General features: G+C 36.4%; 2 protein-coding genes across 4 annotated transcripts; one reads left to right on the top strand and one right to left on the bottom strand.

The window, feature by feature from the left end:
• The first annotated feature begins 654 nt into the window (after positions 1 to 654).
• LOC131956745 (uncharacterized) lies at positions 655 to 1,419 on the top strand. The gene has a single exon (XM_059321323.1). The coding sequence runs from the start codon at positions 655 to 657 to the stop codon at positions 1,417 to 1,419; it is 765 nt and encodes a 254-aa protein (XP_059177306.1).
• A 373-nt stretch (positions 1,420 to 1,792) lies between these two features.
• On the bottom strand, positions 1,793 to 17,713 carry LOC131956740 (prolyl 4-hydroxylase subunit alpha-1). Of its 3 annotated transcripts, none has more exons than XM_059321317.1 (14): positions 17,560 to 17,713; positions 15,945 to 16,128; positions 11,017 to 11,171; positions 10,570 to 10,731; positions 9,639 to 9,850; positions 7,996 to 8,047; positions 7,474 to 7,655; positions 6,950 to 7,123; positions 6,586 to 6,656; positions 6,025 to 6,124; positions 5,353 to 5,406; positions 4,764 to 4,826; positions 3,833 to 3,901; positions 1,793 to 3,635 (listed from the first exon to the last, which is right to left on the bottom strand). In XM_059321317.1, exons 2-14 carry the CDS (start codon positions 16,118 to 16,120, stop codon positions 3,468 to 3,470), a joined length of 1,638 nt encoding a protein of 545 aa, XP_059177300.1. In that variant the 5' UTR covers positions 16,121 to 16,128; positions 17,560 to 17,713; the 3' UTR covers positions 1,793 to 3,467. The 3 variants fall into 3 exon arrangements, with proteins under 3 accessions (XP_059177300.1, XP_059177298.1, XP_059177301.1); XM_059321315.1 differs by lacking the exon at positions 4,764 to 4,826 and adding an exon at positions 4,561 to 4,626; XM_059321318.1 differs by lacking the exons at positions 4,764 to 4,826; positions 9,639 to 9,850 and adding exons at positions 4,561 to 4,626; positions 9,127 to 9,287.
• Between the last annotated feature and the right edge of the window lie 2,414 nt (positions 17,714 to 20,127).

The raw sequence follows: 20,127 nt of genomic DNA, 5'->3' as shown, positions 1-20,127 counted from the left end.
GAACTCAATTCCTTTTTAGCAGTTCTGACTGCATCAACAATCTATCTAAAGGCACAGATATGTTTAAGATCAAGATAATGTAGTGTAGCAAGATCAAGATAATGTAATGTAGCAAGATCAAGATAATGTAATGTAGCAAGATCAAGATAATGTAATGTAGCAAGATCAAGATAATGTAATGTAGCAAGATCAAGATAATGTAATGTAGCAAGATCAAGATAATGTAATGTAGCAAGATCAAGATAATGTAATGTAGCAAGATCAAGATAATGTAATGTAGCAAGATCAAGATAATGTAATGTAGCAAGATCAAGATAATGTAATGTAGCAAGATCAAGATAATGTAATGTAGCAAGATCAAGATAATGTAATGTAGCAAGATCAAGATAATGTAATGTAGCAAGATCAAGATAATGTAATGTAGCAAGATCAAGATAATGTAATGTAGCAAGATCAAGATAATGTAATGTAGCAAGATCAAGATAATGTAATGTAGCAAATCTTTATTCAAGTTGCTGGAAAAGAAAAAAAAAGATATATATATATATATATATATATATATATATATATATATATATATATATATATATATATATATATATATATATATATATAGCAGTCAAGTAAATGTTGAATAAAGCATGAACATGATCAATGGAAGACAGGATGGTCAGGTTGGTGAGACTAGCTAGCAGCAGGGGTTCTAGAACTGTTGGTAGCAGATACAGCAAGGGTTCTAGAACTGTTGGTACCAGATACAGCAGTGGTTCTAGAGCTGTTGGTACCATGTATAGCAGGGGTTCTAGAACTGTTGTTACCAGATACAGCAGTGGTTCTAGAACTGTTGGTACCAGGTACAGCAGGGGTTCTAGAACTGTTGGTACCAGGTACAGCAGTGGTTCTAGAACTGTTGGTACCAGGTACAGCAGTGGTTCTAGAACTGTTGGTACCAGGTACAGCAGTGGTTCTAGAGCTGTTGGTACCAGATACAGCAGTGGTTCTAGAACTGTTGGTACCAGGTACAGCAGTGGTTCTAGAACTGTTGGTACCAGATACAGCAGTGGTTCAAGAACTGTTGGTACCAGATACAGCAGTGGTTCTAGAACTGTTGGTACCAGGTACAGCAGTGGTTCTAGAACTGTTGGTACCAGATACAGCAGTGGTTCAAGAACTGTTGGTACCAGGTACAGCAGTGGTTCAAGAACTGTTGGTACCAGGTACAGCAGTGGTTCTAGAGCTGTTGGTACCAGGTACAGCAGGGGTTCTAGAACTGTTGGTACCAGGTACAGCAGTGGTTCTAGAACTGTTGGTACCAGGTACAGCAGGGGTTCTAGAACTGTTGGTACCAGGTACAGCAGTGCTTCTAGAACTGTTGGTACCAGATACAGCAAGGGTTCTAGAACTGTTGGTATCAGATGAAAGCTGCAGTATGCTGATATTATAATACAGCCTCAGTAGGTCAACAGCCTAACACAGCTCCAGCAGGTCAATGACCTAATGATTCCATGAGGGCAATGACCTAACACAGCTCCAGTAGGTCAAAAGCCTTACAATTCTATTAGGACAATGACCTAACAGAGCTCCAATAGGTCAATGACCTAATGATTCCATGAGGACAATGACCTAACAGAGCTACAATAGGTCCATGACTTAACAGCTCCAGGAGCAAGCACCACTAGACCTACTTAGCAGCATGTCTGAAGTAGCAGGCATGTTTATCTACTTCTTTCTCTTGACAGAAACAGAGCAAAAACAAATATTTGCTTAGCTCATAACTTCCAATTTTAAACTTTTGAAACATTGCTCTAGACTTTTTTTTTAAAAATGTGTATAAAATACATGTAAAATAACAAACATTTTTTTTTTCTTTGAATTTGGCAAAAAATTACAACCAAATTACAATACACAATCACAGAATATTAATGAAATGTCACTTTGATTCACTATTGTTTTTTTTAAAAATAATTTCATTCTAAAAACAATCTTAGCACAAAACAAAAACACAAGAAAAGCATGGGTTTAAACATAACTATTTCAAATTAAAGCTATTCCTTTCACCAATAATTCAAACAACAAAAAATAAGAGTAACAATAATTATTTAAAATAATGTGTTTGTTGTTAATAATCAAAGTTAGATGGAGTCATCTCCCTTTAGAAGGGAGAAAAATAAGTTAAAAAGGAAATACTGAGTTAAAGACCACTTGAAATGTAAGACTTCAAAATAGTAAATTTGAATCAATCAAGATCTTGATAATCCCTATAAAAATATAAAATAATGTAAAATATTTAAAACATTTGATCCACAATGAGAGGGCATCATAAACTTGGAAACCAAGGCCAATAAAGTTCTGCAACAAGCAAATCAATTTAGCACCATCATAAATAAAGAGTATCATTCTCTTTATCTCACGTTAAAAAACATTTATTTACACTTGTATTATGACACTCAATGTAAAAAGAAATGTGTAATCAAAGTCAGGTAAAAACAGACAGCCGTGAAAATAATTACTTGTAAACAACTCCGTCAATTGAGGAATTCAATATCAAAGGACATACTGGCCGGCTGATACAATCAAATGGTCAACAGCAGAAAATTAACTTCAGGTAGAAAAGAAATACAACAGCAAGGAGAACATTCTTAAACTCAAACCTACTAGGTAGTTCATGCAACAAATTAGAGTACATCAAAAACAACATGCATACACTATTTATGGTGTCACTTTGATATAAACATTTTATCAAACTTCTTATCAAGAAAAATATTCTTTATAAAAATATTAAAATGAAATAGTTTTTCTATTTAAAATCTTTTTAAAAATTAAATTTATTCTTCTTTTAAATGTTACAAAAGACCACAATTGCAAATATTTTTAATACCCCTGTTACGTTCTGGGTAAATAGTTTGAAAAAAATACAACTGGCCTCACAAAAGAGAAACGAGTTAAAAAGATGAAATTTGACAAAAACAAATGCAATCTTTCACATGAGAAATTTCTAGTAGTGCTTTTGACGACCGATTACTTCCAACTAAGCTGGTGTAAAGTTGGCTAACAAGGATAAGACAAGACAGGTGGGTTGAGTACAAGTTTCTTTGAACACATAATTGGAAGATTGGGTTATTAAAAAACATTTAGCATCTTATCATAGCTAGACATTGAATTCTTTCTTTAAATAGCACATGCAACTGGGACGGAAAACTACAGTGGAAATACAATTAAATAACTGGAATTCAAAATAATGTCTTCACTTATTAATCTATAATTTTTTTTTTTTAAATTTAAAAAAATAATGAACTAAAACTAACAAGTTTTTTTTATAATAAATTGAACTAACATCCAGAATGCTAGAATAAATTTTGTTTTTGCCTTAAAAATTCTGACTGTAGCTGCCATTAACTCAGTATTTAAAAAAGTATCCTAGAGAGAAAAATAAAACCTAATTAATTAGAGAAAACCATAATTTAGCCCTATTCATCTTCTGTCAGGCTACAAGGCCGTCTAAACTCCTGGCCGCGCTCATGAATCCACTTGTTGGCCACCCACTTGGTGCCCACTAAGACTGGACAGGCAGCATGCCTGGTGTTGTAGATGCCCTCTCCATTTTTCCTCAGGTTGAACCAGAAAGCTGCATTACCCTGGTGGGAGGAAGTAAAAGTACAATCAACTAGGGGAGGAGCACCTGAGGAGGTCTAGATACTTTAGGTGACAGTCACCTGACCTGAAAGTTTGCAACTTACAAGTAAGGTTGTGTGAGGGAAATAAATAGAATAAATGAATTTAAATACAGGATTTTCCTACAATTAACATAGCTATAAAGTATCAAATAATTTACCTTCTTTGGAAAAAGTTTCAATCCAATGTAAGGAAACACAGTAGCGCCCCCTGCCTCAACATCAGACATCTTTACAAATAAAGTTTAACAAGTTATCAAAACATAAGCAGATACAGCATTTGTTAAGCTTTAAGTTAAGCTTTTATAACATAAAGCAAGCAAAATATTAAAGTTCAGTACTGCTACTTTAAAATTTAAACAGAATATGATTAATGCCGTTTACTTTTGGATGAATATTTTCTAGTTTGGATCAGTAGAATGTGATTAAATAAATATATTGTACGGAAACACAAGGGTTGGGGAAGACAAAAATTTCAAACCAATTCAAACTTTGTATTAGGGTTTACAAGCTGAACATGATAGTAGAGTTCTGGTTTTGTCTAATATGAATTCTAATGGAGAGCTTAGAAGACTTCCCTACCTGCCTTACACATTTACTTCTCCCAAATATCAGCCTAACTCAAAAACTCTCCACAAAGTCTTAAACATTTTTTGCTGTACTGCAGCCAATAAACTAATATCACATTTCTGTTTTTTTATTTACAAATTTATTAAACTGGAAAAAAATATTTGCTGCACAATTTTATCAGAACAAACAAACCTAACCCAGCTGTATACTGCATATTGACACAGTTATCAATGTGAAATACAACCAACCTATCTGCTGGATATCAGCAAATAAAAAACTGCTGTATCTGGTGCTGTATGTAAGATAATTTCAAACTTACATAATTTAAAAATGTGGCTATTCTGTTCCCTGTGCCTAGTGACTTGAAAGCATCTTTTTCTTCTTTCTAAAGCACGTCAGTAAGCAGCAGAGAGATGGAAAATTAAGACATGCATACACAGTATACAAGAAACATGCTCAGAAAAAAAACAGTTTCTCCGTGTGGTGGGAAGCTGTTTTTTCCTGAGTTGCAACAACACTTACATAATTAAGAAACGTGGCTATGCGATTTCCATTAGCTTCTTCAAGTGCGCTCTTTTTTTTCCTCTGCAAGACACAATGGTGAACTTTTCCTTAGGCAACTAATTTAACTTAGTTACATCTGTCGCCCAAGTACATGGTGGCACTGTAATGCCCGTACAATATCCTACCAACCTTCCCCAATTGATCTCAAGTAGTTACTAAAAAAATTACATCCAAAGGACTAAGGATAAAGCACAGCTAACTTTAATTACTGTAATCCAAGGCACCATCGTGATAATAGGGTACCATAGTTTAGATTATCATCAAAAACCATGTCATTTAATGTTTTATTTACTTTAAACATGAGAGCAGTTTAGCATGCATTAGCCTAGGCTTGTTATTTATATTATGTTAATTCAAAGAAAATATTTTTAAGAAGATCCCCATTCATTTAATCCGGGCATGAAAAAAAGTTGTAAACAGTGAAAAATAGGAACTGATTTGATCTTTCAAATAGCTACCTTGTCAAAAGTTGTTAAAATACCATTCTAGGTTAAAAAAAATTGTAACAAATAAACCGACATGAACAAAAAATTGTTCAAATACTTACCCTAGCGAAATCAAAATGTGGTTCATAATGACCTCCAAGTCCATAATTAGCAATCTGCAAGAAATAGACCCAACATTCATAGCCTGCACTATACTAACTATGAACAGTTGTTTTTTCTATATAAAGTGCATTGTGTGAACATACACTGTACATGAAATAAGTGCAGGGTACTAAAGTAAATAATTTAAGTGTGAGTGTAAAAACTACACCCCATAACATAATCAAAGTGGATTTTTTGTTAAAATATTACTTTTAAAAGTTTGTCCTTAGACAACAAGACTCCACTGTTGCTAATGTGCAACTGAAAGTTTTTTGCTGCAAAATTTATCAAATAAATAATGCATGAATGAGCTCCCCAAAATTTTCTGGTATTTTCTAACATAACAGTTAGGGTTGGGACTCAGTGGAATTGAACCATAGAAGTTACGATAAACTGCTAATTCTTCAAGAAAACACGCAGTGTCCAATATTAGAATATGATATAAAATTATCATGGCCAATATCAAAATATGATATAAAATTATCATGACCAATATCAGAATATGATATAAAATTATCAAACTCCGAAGGTCCACCAGAAGGTTTTTGAGAAAAAGGAAATAAGAACCTCTTCTGGTTACTAGAAATAGCACAAAAATCTGAAAGAAACCCACGAGTAGTGTGAGCACTGACCTGAAGTTCTTCAGCTGTACTCATCTCTAGACCAGTGATTGCCTCCATTCTGTTGTTGACCTTCTGGATCACTGGGTGCTCATCACCCTTAAGCCAGGCACTGAGGGTTAACAATAGAAACAATGGTTAGCACTGAGGGTTAACAATAGAAACACAATTACTAGCACGGAGGGTTAACAATAGAAACACAATTACTAGCACGGAGGGTTAACAATAGAAACAATTACTAGCACTGAGGGTTAACAATAGAAACAATTACTAGCACTGAGGGTTAACAATAGAAACAATTACTAGCACTGAGGGTTAACAATAGAAACAATTACTAGCACTGAGGGTTAACAATAGAAACAATTACTAGCACTGAGGGTTAACAATAGAAACAATTACTAGCACTGAGAGTAACAATAGAAACAATTACTAGCACTGAGGGTTAACAATAGAAACACAATTACTGGCACTGAGGGTTAACAATAGAAACAATTGATGTATATAAGAAATTCTGCAAGGCTAATGTTTATTTAAGTATATATTTGGACACTTCAAGAAGTTACAGATATTTACCTTTTACTTATCCTGTAATTGGCAAATTCCAATTCTCCAGTTTTAGAGTTTTGAACTGTAGCTCTGTTCAGCTAGAAAAAATACATGTTTATTTATTTTGTATGACACCTAGTAGGTACACACTCAAAATATTTGGATAAATTAGAATGTTTACCACTTACACAAACAAGACCAAATAAAATAATTGCAGAGTAGCTTTAATCCTAGCTGATCAAAGTTGGCCATATTCAGGAAGAAAATTAGACTAATGTTAAAGTCAACAGACCATTTGGTATCTATCGTGTTGGCATGGTATTAAGTGATGTTAGGGAAATGTTACAACTAAGGATAAGGGGAAAGAAAATGTTAAAATAAAATGACTGACCCTGGGTGTAGCCAAGTGTTTAATTGTTCTAATTTCCTCATCTGACAGCACATCGTGGTAGATGACCACCCACGGGTCCAGGTGCACTGTCTCTTCTTTAGCAGGCTGGAGCAGCAACAGAGGGTGGTTGTTGGTCCTGTACTGGCAGGTCAGCCTGTCCGCATTTTGTATGGGCTGAACAAGGTTTACAAACAAAAAAGTTTAACAATACAACATTGCATATTTGATAGCTAGACATTTTGTATTGGCTGAACAAGGTTTACAAACAACAAAGGTTTAACAATACAACATTGTATATTTGATAGCTAGACATTTTGTATTGGCTGAACAAGGTTTACAAACAACAGATTAAAACATGATTATTACTTTACAAAATATAGTATACTTGATAGCTAGACATTTTGAAACAGTTCAACAAAATTTAGTGAAAAACAACTTTAAAACAACTTTAAAACAAAGTAATTAGTAAATTAGTAAAACTAAAAAAAAAAAAAAAATGACTGAATTCAGGAAAGACAACTCACTACAACATTCTCTCCCCTACAAAGGGCCTCATAGGTAAGGAACTCCTCAGAGTTTCTGTATTCATCCCTGATTATATGGTAGCCTGGTTTGTTTTTATCCACTGATCTTTTGTTCCTTGTCTCATCCTGCAGCATGGCCTCAAAGTATTTCTTGTTGTTGGCCGCCCTCTCATGGCCAGGATCTAGATGTCAAACAAATGATGGGCCATCATCACATAAGGATCACTAATTAACCAATTAGCACAAGAAAATTAAGTAGTTTTAATAAATATTATAAAGTATAATTAACACAGAGAGGCAGAAAAACTGATATGGATGCTGTTGAACTTTGAAAAAAAAGTTCATTTTTACCACAGACGAGATCTAGACTTATGTTAGGGAAACAAACTTGGCTAGGCATAATGCTGACCACACTATCCCTTCATATGTTGAGGTCAATGAATCAGAACTCTACTTCATCTGCCCCATGTGTCTTGGGAAGGAATGGGATTAAGAAGAAGAGAAGAAGATCTAAAAACATACCAATTGCCAAAAGTTCATTTGTCAGCACTAGGGCTTGAGAGATGTCACCTAGCTGTGAAAAGAAAAGAATTTTAAAAAACTAATTAAAACAAAACAGGATTGATTCTATTTAAGTTGTGTTTATTTATTTGCTTTGACTCTACTTTGTTTGTTTGCAGCTTTAGGTACAGTCTGAAGGTTTTATGGTACAGAGCACAGAAGGCTAAACTCTGAGGGATTTTATCTTTAAAAATCACATTAGGGCTAAGCTCTGAGGTGTTTTGTCTTAACAGAGCACAGGAGGCTAAGATCTAACAACAGGTACAGTACATTGTAAAAGGCTAATGTATTGTCATATTAGTATGTAATCAAACTTTGGGATCACATTGATGAGCTTGTTTACATGAGACTTTAGCTAAATCATTTTTTGAAAATTAAATTGGTTTGATTTAAGCCTGAAATCAGCATTCATTATCGCTTGCCTGAAGGGGTATTTAAGTTGATGTTAAGTCAGAAATAAAAGTCAGTTTTAAAAACTTAACACTCAATGATCACCAATAGTATGACATTGTTATAAACACTTAACAAAACCTGTACAGAGAATAGGGGCACATATAAATAGAACACAAAACAATTCTAAATTTGTATGATTGATCAGATTCAAAACATACCAGGAAACAAAAAAATCTTGAGTATGGGATTATAAACCCTAAACTATTACCATTGGTTAGTTACGCATGTGTTTGTTTTGATTAAAAATATTCGATCAATAAACAGATCCCAAAAAAATGGGCACAAAATAAAAAGAATTCATACTTTTTTTTTATTTCTGACTAGTCACTCACCACTCCATGAGTGTAAGACAGGTAATCTAATGTCTTATCTGACTAATCACTCACCCCTCCATGAGCGTATGACAGGTAATCTAATGTCTTATCTGACTACTCACTCACCACTCCATGAGCGTAAGACAGGGAATCTAATGTCTTATCTGACTAATCACTCACCACTCCATGGGCATAAGACAGGTAATCTATCCCTCACCACTCCATGAGCGTAAGACAGGTAATCTAATGTCTTATCTGACTAATCACTCACCACTCCATGGGCATAAGACAGGTAATCTAATGTCTTATCTGACTAATCACTCACCACTCCATGAGCATAAGACAGGTAATCTAGTGTCTTAGCCCTGTCTGCTGTCTTGATGTTCTCCTGAGACTCCCTCTCCAGGGCTGCCTGCATCCACAAGCTTGTATGGTAGTAATCCTTCTCCTCATAACTAAGGTGGCCTAGCAGATAGCACTCAGCGGCTGGCAAGTGAAGGGTTGGAGATGAGCACAGGAACAAAGTGTTTGAGTCACACGAGTGGGAGACGCAGCTGAGTTAGGGTGGCCATTCCAGCATGACAAAGGTGCAAGCAGGCATTTTTTTACAGCTCAAACTATTCTACACAGGCTATGTGTTAATTTCCATGCAGATATTTTAAGCCTACAATCACATTTGATTTCAGTCACAGAGCTGGGCAGATGTTATCCTGTTTAAAACTTGCTTTCCTACATCGATCCTTTACAAATTTTGCTGACTATGTAGTTGTACTTTTTAAACACCGACAACACAGATAAATGGCAGTTAAAAACCACAACTAGTTTACACCTCCTCACCTTGAAATAAGAAAAAGCCAAATAGTCTAGGACCTCCACCCTGGCAGATTCCAAGTCCCCTGCCAGGCCCTCAGTTTCCTGGCTCTCAATTCTTAACTTGCCATCTGCCTGCTCAAAGCTGACATGGTCTAAAGCTTGGCTCATCCACAGCATTGTGTGGTAGAAATCTCCTTCATTGTACGACAGCCGGCCTAACTCAAAGCATTCCTCGGCTAACAGGTGGGATGCAGGAGGCAGCACAGGTGTTAGAAACAAAACAGCAAGCATGTTAGAATAATTAACTAGTCGGTAACATGCATTTGTTTCTCATACACTAACACTGGTCGCATCAAAGTAAGGAAATTTATTTACAGGAAGATATGCAGGAGTTTTGTTTTCATTCAACATAAAGTTAGGCATTGAGAACATGCAATACATTGTGGTACTGACTTTGACAAATTTATCTCAAACACTGATCTGGAGCCTACTCATAGTTAGTATAATTCAACAGATTTATAATTTAAACTTTTACTATTGCTTCAATCTCTAAGAAAGTTTAAAATTTTAGCTACACTGTTTCAGATTTAAAACATCTTCAACACGAAGAAAACGGAAAATGTCCTAATTTTATTCAACCAAGTCCTGATTTGACTACAAGAATCTAATAGCATTTTAAAGAAATCTGTTGACATGAAGTTGAAGGTTTAAAAGGGAGGCGAGTTTTAATGCACTAACAGAAAGTCATTGGTTAAATATTTCAACAAAACATAGAAAACAAATGCATGTTTAAATAAACTGATTCATTTTTCAAGCTGTCAATGTTTACAAAAGAACATTCAAAACATATTTCTAATGTTATATTTATGTATATTAAAGAAAAAACATTTTAAAAGGCCATAAATTTTTATACCGAAAAATTACTAATTAATTTAACAAGTGTATTCTAGCAAACCTGATAGAATAGGGGAAGCCACTCCTCCCAATTCTCCATGAGCCACAGCTGAAGTGTCCAAGTGGTATGTGTCTTGTAGACGCATGAGGGCTGAAGCTGCACCTTTCAGGTCCTCAAATGTGGGGAGGTCACTCTTAACTTGTTCAATCTCTTCCATAAGAGCTGAAGTTTATGAAGCCACTAAATTATTGCAATCATCTTTAAGTCTATTAAAATATAATCTTATTTAGATGAACAATTTATTTTAAACTTCAAATATATTAGATTTGACTTAAAACCTGAAAATATTTTAATTTACATAAAAAACCTACCTAGAAAATACACTTGATTTATCCAGCAGATTGAGAAAACTTATGCAAATTAACCGAAACCCAAACAAGTTATAAACCTTAATGCTAATTAACCCAAACAAGTTGTAAACCTTAATCCTAATCAATTTGAACTTACAATCTAATGTATTGTTGGAGAGAACAGGGGTGACATTTCGATCCCAATCTAAGGTGAACTTCTTGATCAGCAGGAAAGCATTGACTGGGTTGCCGAGATACTTGTCAACATCCTCCAATGCCCTCTTGCTGTGTCTGTCAAAATCTTCAGCTAGCCTGGAAAATATTTGCATAATCAGTGGTCAAAATCTTCAGCTAGCCTGGAAAATATTTGCATAATCAGTCAGCATTGGGAAATATTTGCATAATTAGCCAGCATTGGAAAATATATCATAGCTGGCATTGGGGAATATTTGTATCATCAGCGGGCACTTGAAAACGAGTTTAAAAGATTTAAAATATAGACGTGTCCATTAAAGAGGGTTCATTCATAAATGACGTCAGGCTTTTTTGACGCTTTTTACTCCCCCCCCCCCCTCATAATCTGGCACACATCCATCACAAAGAGTATAATACTATTAATCAATCCGTACTAACATTTACAAAAAAGTTTCCAAAAGCACTGACATATCGGGAAAAAAGAATTTTCTAAAGTTACTTTTTTAAATGAAAAAAAAAGTGTGACGTCACACTATCTGAAAAATCCCCCCCCCCCCCCCAAAAGAAGAGACGTCATCTACGGCTCTTCCAAAACAGCATTTTAAAGAACGGAATCCAAGCAATCAGGCTACTTATTTTGAAAAAAATATTGTATAAAGAATTACAAAAATGCATTGTGTACAAATTTACAAACAAGTTTAAATCTTTATTTTTAATCACACAAACTAATTTGCCATCAGCTCGCCTCTTGATGACAAGTGTTAACAACAAGCTAAAAAATATTCGTTAAATTCCAAGTCAAAAAGGGAGAGAAGAAAAGCCGACTGCGGATTAAGAGCAAAATAAACAAGACGGATGGGCCGGAGACAGGGAATCGATACCGCCCAGCGGGGGGAAATAAAATCAATGGCGTATTGTTTCTCATTCATTTCCTGAAGCACTGGTGTTAATTGACAGGGATTCCGTCGCCCCGTCCATGCGGCCAACCCGTCTCAACGATCAGCTTGACGGCCATGTTGCGTGAATGGCACTCGTTTTGCTCGCCTCCGGTCTCGGCAGGCGATCGACTTTCTCAGTTCCTGATTGAGCGCTAAATCTGGACAAATCGTGCAGTTTCGAATAACTGTGACTCAATTATATGTGTACTTCATTCCACACTTTCGCCACTTTCGTGAAAAGAAGGGGGGGGGGGGAGGAGGGGTAAGGAAGAAAAGTGTAAAAAAAATAATTTCTTAAAAATACGTTTCGGTTTTGATTTTTGCTGACTTTTTGGTGTGGTTTTTTCAAATGAAACTTTTATACGAAGTCAAAAATAATGATTGCTACTGTTTAAATGTACACATTCGAAGACCTATTTAATTTACTTTGACGGTGTTTTTTTCCAATGGTTAAAATTAAAAGGTAAACTTACTAAATATTTTGAGTCTATATTGAAAATTTTAATTCAGTAAATCTTGGTTTGTAGTTTAAAAAAAAATAAAAAATTATGTGCCAACATTATAATTGTGAGTCGCCAGTCGCCCACAAGGTTGTAGGTCACGAGGCTGCTCCCACGTGGCCGTGTCCACAAGAGAGGGGTGGAGTTAATAAGTCGTCTGCGTGGGAACTAAGGAGCAGACGACTGGGTTCATCAGATGACGTCATCCACTTGAGTGGGAGGGGATTGACCAGTTGCTTTCCTCAGGATCGACCCATTCATACATTTCTAACACTTATTTCACACAAAACTGAGACGGGTTATCAAAAAGACGGGGTATCACAAGTAACAATGTGCACGAAACAAAACAAAATATATCACGCCGGCCCACTTTGTGACGGTTATTTATGTGTAGCTTGTAGTCGCATACTTTAGAAACTACAACACAACCAAACTCGTTGCAGATATATTTTCTCAGCGGCTTGTTCGTTACTCCCCCCCCCCCCGTGTCACCAGGAGACAGATAGGTGTCAGACGACCCAGGGGAGAGAAGCTACTCCGTCAGCCAGACAAAAAGGGACGGAACTGTACAGTGAAAATCTGGCAGGGGCATGCATGCTGCACATAGATCTAGTACTAGGTTTATTGATCTCGATAACCACTTGGTGGTGGTAACTGTCGTGTAGAAGAACTTTTAAAACCCGCCCAAAACTCACATTAAACTCTAATGTCTTACAGCAGTCTGGTTTAGGTAGTCACCATTTTAAGTTCGGATACAAGCAAGGGGATTTTAAACTGTAAATTGTAGAGTACTAATTATATGACAGTGCATGGCTTTTGAACATTACGGCTTGTGATTTCTCGTGGGGAGGGGGGGGGAAGCTCACAGAAGACACGTGTCATAGTGAATTTACTGAGCGGCTATTTGCCTAAAGCGGTGTATGTGATTGTGTCAGCTAGCCATGCTGTCACCACCACTAAAACTATGACATGCAAGTGATTTGTCTTAGCTGACCTTACACGACGGAGCGAGGCTTGCCTATACTGTCAGAGATACACGAGAATCATCACAATGTGGGAATGTTAGGTCGACGTGGTTAATGAAAGGAAACTTAACGCACACTGCGGGGTTAGAAAAGAACTAGAGATACAAACATGGAGCCTACTCGTGTTTGATGACGTATACATGATTGCCCCAGGGATCGCCATGTCAAAAAGTTCTGGGAAATATGGCATCACGTTTTCTTTCAGACATTTTGCTCCCGCGGGAGCGGTACCGAAATTAAAACTTTCGAGGGGCTGACAATGGTTTAAGTATTTATTCTTCTATTTCGTCCGGGGAAGGGGGTGAGGTGCCTGAAAGAAACACTTTAGTATTTTAAGAGAAAGAGTAGGGCCGTTTCAAAAGCTGGTTGTTTTTTCTCCTAGTGTACAGTGGTGATAAGTGGAATGACCAATTTCAGGTGCACCTGGTAACAAGGAGAATAACATTACACATATGTTGCACACACAGCTGTTGTGGAGAGAAACCCCCTGTCTATAAGTTGATGGCTAAGGGACTAAAGTGGTGAAAATTTAGCGCAGTGTGTTATAAAACTGGATGGTTTTGAAATCTGGATTAGGTTATCATTTCTTTGTGTGCAAGTAAACACTAGGAATGACACAACAAAATATATTTTAATCCATTTTTACAGTGATATTACAACAGGCTAGATGATGTATACAAAGAATGAAGTTCTCTTTAAAACCTGTCGGGCTATGGGACAGGTGAAGCAGAGTTCACCTGATTTTGTGACCTCAGAATAAGGAGAGATAGTGTAGTCCCCACTATGTCTAGCTGCCTTTACTTTCCTTAATGTGAGTTAGGTACCCATCATAGTTGGGTGGACTCAAGGACATGTTACCAATTGAACTACAGACCCAAACTTAAGACTTTTAGGTTAACAATCAAAAGCTCTCTTTGATCATGTAGTCCCACTTTTGGTCCATTGTATGGTCCATTGACCACGGCATATAAAGGTATAGATTGGTTAGCACTATGCCCAGCCACCTTTACTTCCCCTGAGTCAGTTACCCATCAGAGCTGGGTCGACTGGGACATTGTACTGGATCCAAACACAAGACTTTCAGGTTAATAGTCAAACCCTCAACCACACTATCCCTCTAGGTTTGTATACTGGTACACAGTGGTGGTTTAAAAAACTCCAATATATAACTAAAAACATACATTACATACTAGCTGTGTAAATAGATTAACTGAAGTGATAAGGACTAGGTAATAATTCAGGTTGATCATTGTCTATATAAGCAGGTGATTAAACTGTCTATCTGTAACAATGGGACTTATTGTGCCCATATCACAGAGAGAAATGTGTAATGAGTGTGTTCATATGCAGTAGAATGCAATCATATTGCTATTCCCTTACTTTTACTTTGAAAGTCAACTTTTAAAATATCTGAGCTCTGTGGAGAGAGACATAGAGAACCCCCCCCCCCCTCGTAGAAGCCAGACCCAGAATGTATGTACAATACTGCAGCAATAATATTTAGGGCCACACAAGATATCAGTGTTGCTATGTCACATGGTGTCACACTTCTTTGTTCAAGTAACAAGATACACAAACTTTGGATTTCACTTTCAGCATTTTTCACTTAAGTATCTATAAACTGATGTCACCTAAAAACGACTATGATATGATGACAATATATAAAGCTTAGCTAAATCAACCTAATAATCAATCTAATGAAGTGAGCAAGAGAATATTCAGTGCTGTAATCTATAACCCACTGAGGTGCCGGTGACTACAGTAAAACTACTTATGGTATAATACAGTTCAATCTAGTCTGTTTTCTGTTACAACAGAAATGGTGTCAGCACAATGCTTAATGGACCATCCCTTTCCAGGCTGGTTGGACTGTGGGACTCTGCTCAAATCCTGGCCGAACATAGAACTGGGACTCGGCTAAACAAAGTAAAATCCTGGCCGAACATAGAACTGGGACTCGGCTAAACAAAGTAAAATCCTGGCCTAACATAGAACTGGGACTCGGCTAAACAAAGTAAAATCCTGGCCTAACATAGAACTGGGACTCGGCTAAACAAAGTCAAATCCTGGCCTAACATAGAACTGGGACTCGGCTAAACAAAGTAAAATCCTGGCCTAACATAGAACTGGGACTCGGCTAAACAAAGTAAAATCCTGGCCTAACATAGAACTGGGACTCGGCTAAACAAAGTCAAATCCTGGCCTAACACAGAACTGGGACTCGGCTAAACAAAGTCAAATCCTGGCCGAACATAGAACCGGGACTCGGCTAAACAAAGTAAAATCCTGGCCTAACATAGAACTGGGACTCGGATAAACAAAGTCAAATCCTGGCCTAACATAGAACTAGACTTTTACCTTCATTTTTTTTATGTACATTCTCTTTACGCATAAAAAAAAAAGTTAAAACAACTTAATTCTACTTACTGTTTGATTTTTGAAATTCTGGCTTCTTCTTTCTCCACATACAACTTTAAAAGGCTAGAAATGTCTCTTTCAGCATACAAAGCAGTTTGCAAGTGGGCATTAGATGTGAACAGTTCAGCACTGGCAAGCTCTGGTGTTTGAACTAAACAGAGCACTATCGGAAGTATCACAAACATGGTGTTATCTGGTGAAAAAAATAGATTGAACTGTTGTTCATTTTCACATTTTATTGTTGGACAAAGGAGCAAAGCTAATATTTTAATAGAACTATATATTATTACAGGGGACAGAGTGGCCTAGCGGTAGACAGCTGGAATTCTAACCTGTAAATCTCGAGCTCAAATCCAGGTTCGAGTCAGTAGAACATCCCTAAGTCCACCCGCTCGGATGGGTAGCAATTAATAGATATAGATCTAGTTGTTAGTAGGGAGCCCTAAACATTTTATTTTAGAAAACTCTAGATCTAGGCCTCATTCCCAATCAATTTGTTTAGCATCTAGAGTAGACCTAAGTTGGACTGCATACTTGTTATACTACCTGTAACTAACTGTAGGGATAGATACTAGTAGATAATGTATAAGTATAGCCTAAGATTGTCTAAGAAGGCCTGAGAGCCTATGAAAAAGTGTAGTAAGTAAACTATGCTAAGAGAGTAAGACGTATTAATAAATAAAATGTTAAACCTATGTTTTAGAAAATGTTCTACAACACGTCTTTACTTTAACTTAAGTCTTGAGACATCTAGTCTAGAGATTATCCTAGAATCTGGATCTAGACCTAGCCTATTTATTGATATTTATTATGCTATTTTGTTACTCTGAAATCCAAGCTCAATGTAGATCTAGATCTATCTACTTACTAGATCTAGAATCTAGATCTAGATCTATACTCTGTCTACTAGATCTAGATATCTTTATCTAGGCTTAGTCAAGCTAGATTAGTTTTAAATAGATCTAGACTAGATCTATTCAAAGATTTAAAATTTAAGGCATTAAGCCCTTGGCCTTGCTTAACTGCTAGAAGATGTAGAAAGAACAGTAGGCCTAATTTCTAGAAAGGTAATTAAGTAGGGCCTAATTAATAGGCCTAAGTATTAAGTAGGCCTAATTATATTATATTATAATTATTAGGCCTATAAATATTATTAGACCTATCAATAGCCAATAAATAATAGCCTAATTTAAAAAAAAAAAATATCGATGAAATAATATAATAAAAGCGGCCCTATATTAGGGCCTATTCATTATTATTTATTATATTCAATTATTTTATATAGGGCCTAGCTAGGCCTATTCATGTTGTTCATAGTTAAGTCAAGTTAAGTCGTTAGACTCATGAGTCAGTTTTAGACTTTAGATCTAGAGTCTAGATCTAGAAATCTAGATTCTCTAGTTATCTACTAAAGGCATAAGACTAAGATCTAAAACTGTCTACTAGATCTAGATCTAGATCTAAGTCTAAAACTTAGATTAGAACTAATCTAGACTCTATGAAAAATCTGCACTCAAGTCAGGCAGAATCTCGTGTGTGAAATTGTTAGCGGAAAGAGAACTTAGAAGCCTAGAGAAAGGAGATCTAGATTTTAATTTAAATAAACTTGTATCGAGAAACTCACCTTCTCATACACAACCTAAGCAAGCACTCACGCAGTGAACACGTTGGCAGTTTTTTTGTGCGTACGTGCTCCCAGTAAAGTATTCTTTATTTAAAGAGCCAATGAGAGTTCTGGTATTCCACCAACCCTCTCCTTCAGGTCTTCCTCACAGCAAAGCGAGAAAGAAAATGCAAGTAAACGAATCCTGGCCAGATTTTTATATTTTGAAAAGAGTTTAAATAGAATATAGAAACTAATACTTAAAGCCTATATGCTTTTATCAAAATATGTAATTAAATAAGTGTGTTATTTCCTAGTCCGTCAATGTTTTCACATGGCAGTAAATATTAATTTCAACCAGTATACCCATCTTAGAAATATAAGAATGATCATAATTTTAATGTATAAGATTATGAAAATGTGATGAATTTACTTACCTATGAGATAAAATAAAAGTGTATGCATGTTTGATATACATTCGGGTATTAGTGATTATTTAGTTATAGCCATAATAAAAAAATAACTCATTTGGTTGTGCAATGCAAGATTAGATAAAGAATAGTCCTACGTGTATATTTAATAAGTGTCACTCTATCTGGCTCTTTATCGATGTAAACATGACCCATATTTTTATTGTTACCATATAAAGATGCTAGTCCATTTATTTTAGTCACTCTAACAAGCTAACAGGTGACCCCAGCATTTTATTGGAAAAATAGTTATCGCGCCTTAAACTTTTTTAAACAAATAGCATTTAGATCTAGATCAAATTTACATTTTATTTACAAAAACATATAATCTAAATCTAGATTGACAGTGTTCAATGGATTAATCATTCATTATTAAAATTGTTTTGTTTTGTAAAAATTAAGAGAGGCACATTTTAGAAGCTGACGTGAAAGTCACAGAAAGGGATGACTTATTAACACACTACCACATAAAAAAAGATTGTAATATCTGTAAGACACACATTATTTTACATTCTTTGTAATTATTTATTATCTATTAGAATTTTAAAACATTACATGTAGTTGCTTCGATAACTCCTTATGTATAAAAAATCTTATTAATACACATTTGAAAAGTGAAAAAAAATTAAGCACTGCTATCGTCGTTGACAACGGAGTAGCGCATCCTTTATCCCAAAGATAAACGGGCACGGTAAACCTTGATAGATCTAGATATAGAGCTATATCTACCACTTCAGTTTGAAAATAACTAGATTTCTTGATCTGTGCAAAGATGAGTTGTAATCCGAGACGTTCTAGCAAGGTATGAAGGATAGTTCTTTTCTGTTTGTGCAATTATTATCCTAAAGTTGATTGAATAATAATAATTTTAATATCGAGCAAATTAATCAAATTTAATCACTTTAGAATGACTTTTAGTCACTTTTAGATATATTCTAGCTAGCCTACTTCTAGATCTAGAATCTTGAGCCGTGTGTTGATGTCTTAATTTTATTGTCGTTTCATGTTAAGCATCAGAGTTTCTTCCAGGCATCTCCTCTGGGGGGGGGGGGGTGTAGAAAGTCTACCGCCCCCCCCCCCCCCCCCCCCCCCGCCCCCGAACATTTCAAGCCCCCCCCCCCCCCCCGGAGAAAAAAGTCTGGAAGAAACACTGTTAAGCATGGGGCCTGTAGCCAAGCATACTGATACTGTACAATGTTGACTGATCCCTAAAGTTTAAAGTAGGGTGTTACTGATCCCTACTTATTACTACTTAAGAATTAACGAGTGTTGCTCAGATTGACCTCTACTTGAAGGGTATAGATTAGACTGACCCCTACTTGAAGGTTGTTGATTAGATTGACCCCTACTTGAAGGGTATAGATCAGACTGACCACTACTTGAAGGCTATAGATCAGACTGACCCCTACTTGAAGGTTGTGGATTAGACTGACCCCTACTTGAAGGGTATAGATCAGACTGACCCCTACTTGAAGGATGTTGCACAGATTGACCCCTACCTGATAGGTGTTCCTCACTGACCCCTACCTGGAAGGTGTTCCTCACTGTCCCCTACCTGATAGGTGTTCCTCACTGACCCCTACCTGATAGGTGTTCCTCACTGACCCCTACCTGAAAGGTGTTCCTCACTGACACCTACCTGAAAGGTGTTCCTCACTGACACCTACTTGACAGGTGCTGATCAGACTGACCTCTATTTTGGTGGCGTTGATAGGACTGACCTTTACTTGAAACTATTGACCAGGATGACCCCTACTTGAAGGGTGTTGACCATACCGACCCATACTAGAAGGGTGTTTAACCCCAACTTGTAGAGTGTTGTTTAGACTGACCCCTACTTGAATGGCGCTTAAGGGTGTTGCTTAGATTGACCCCTACTTGAATAAAGAAGAGCAGACTGACCCCTAATTGAAGGGTGATCAGACTGACCCCTAATTGCGGGTGTGGATCAGACCGACCCCTATTTCAAGGGTGTTGCACGGATTGACCCCTACCTGAAAGTTGTTCCTCACTGACCCCTACCTGAAAGTTGTTCCTCACTGACCCATACTTGAAAGGTGTTGACCAGGCTGACCCCTACTTGAGGGGTGTTGATCAGACTGACACCTAACTTGGAGAC

Source organism: Physella acuta, unplaced genomic scaffold (genome assembly GCF_028476545.2).
Source record: "Physella acuta isolate Inbredline_101_S28 unplaced genomic scaffold, ASM2847654v3 ptg001173l, whole genome shotgun sequence".
NCBI classification, from domain to species: Eukaryota; Metazoa; Mollusca; class Gastropoda; family Physidae; genus Physella; species Physella acuta.
This window is presented reverse-complemented; position numbering and strand designations above follow the sequence as displayed.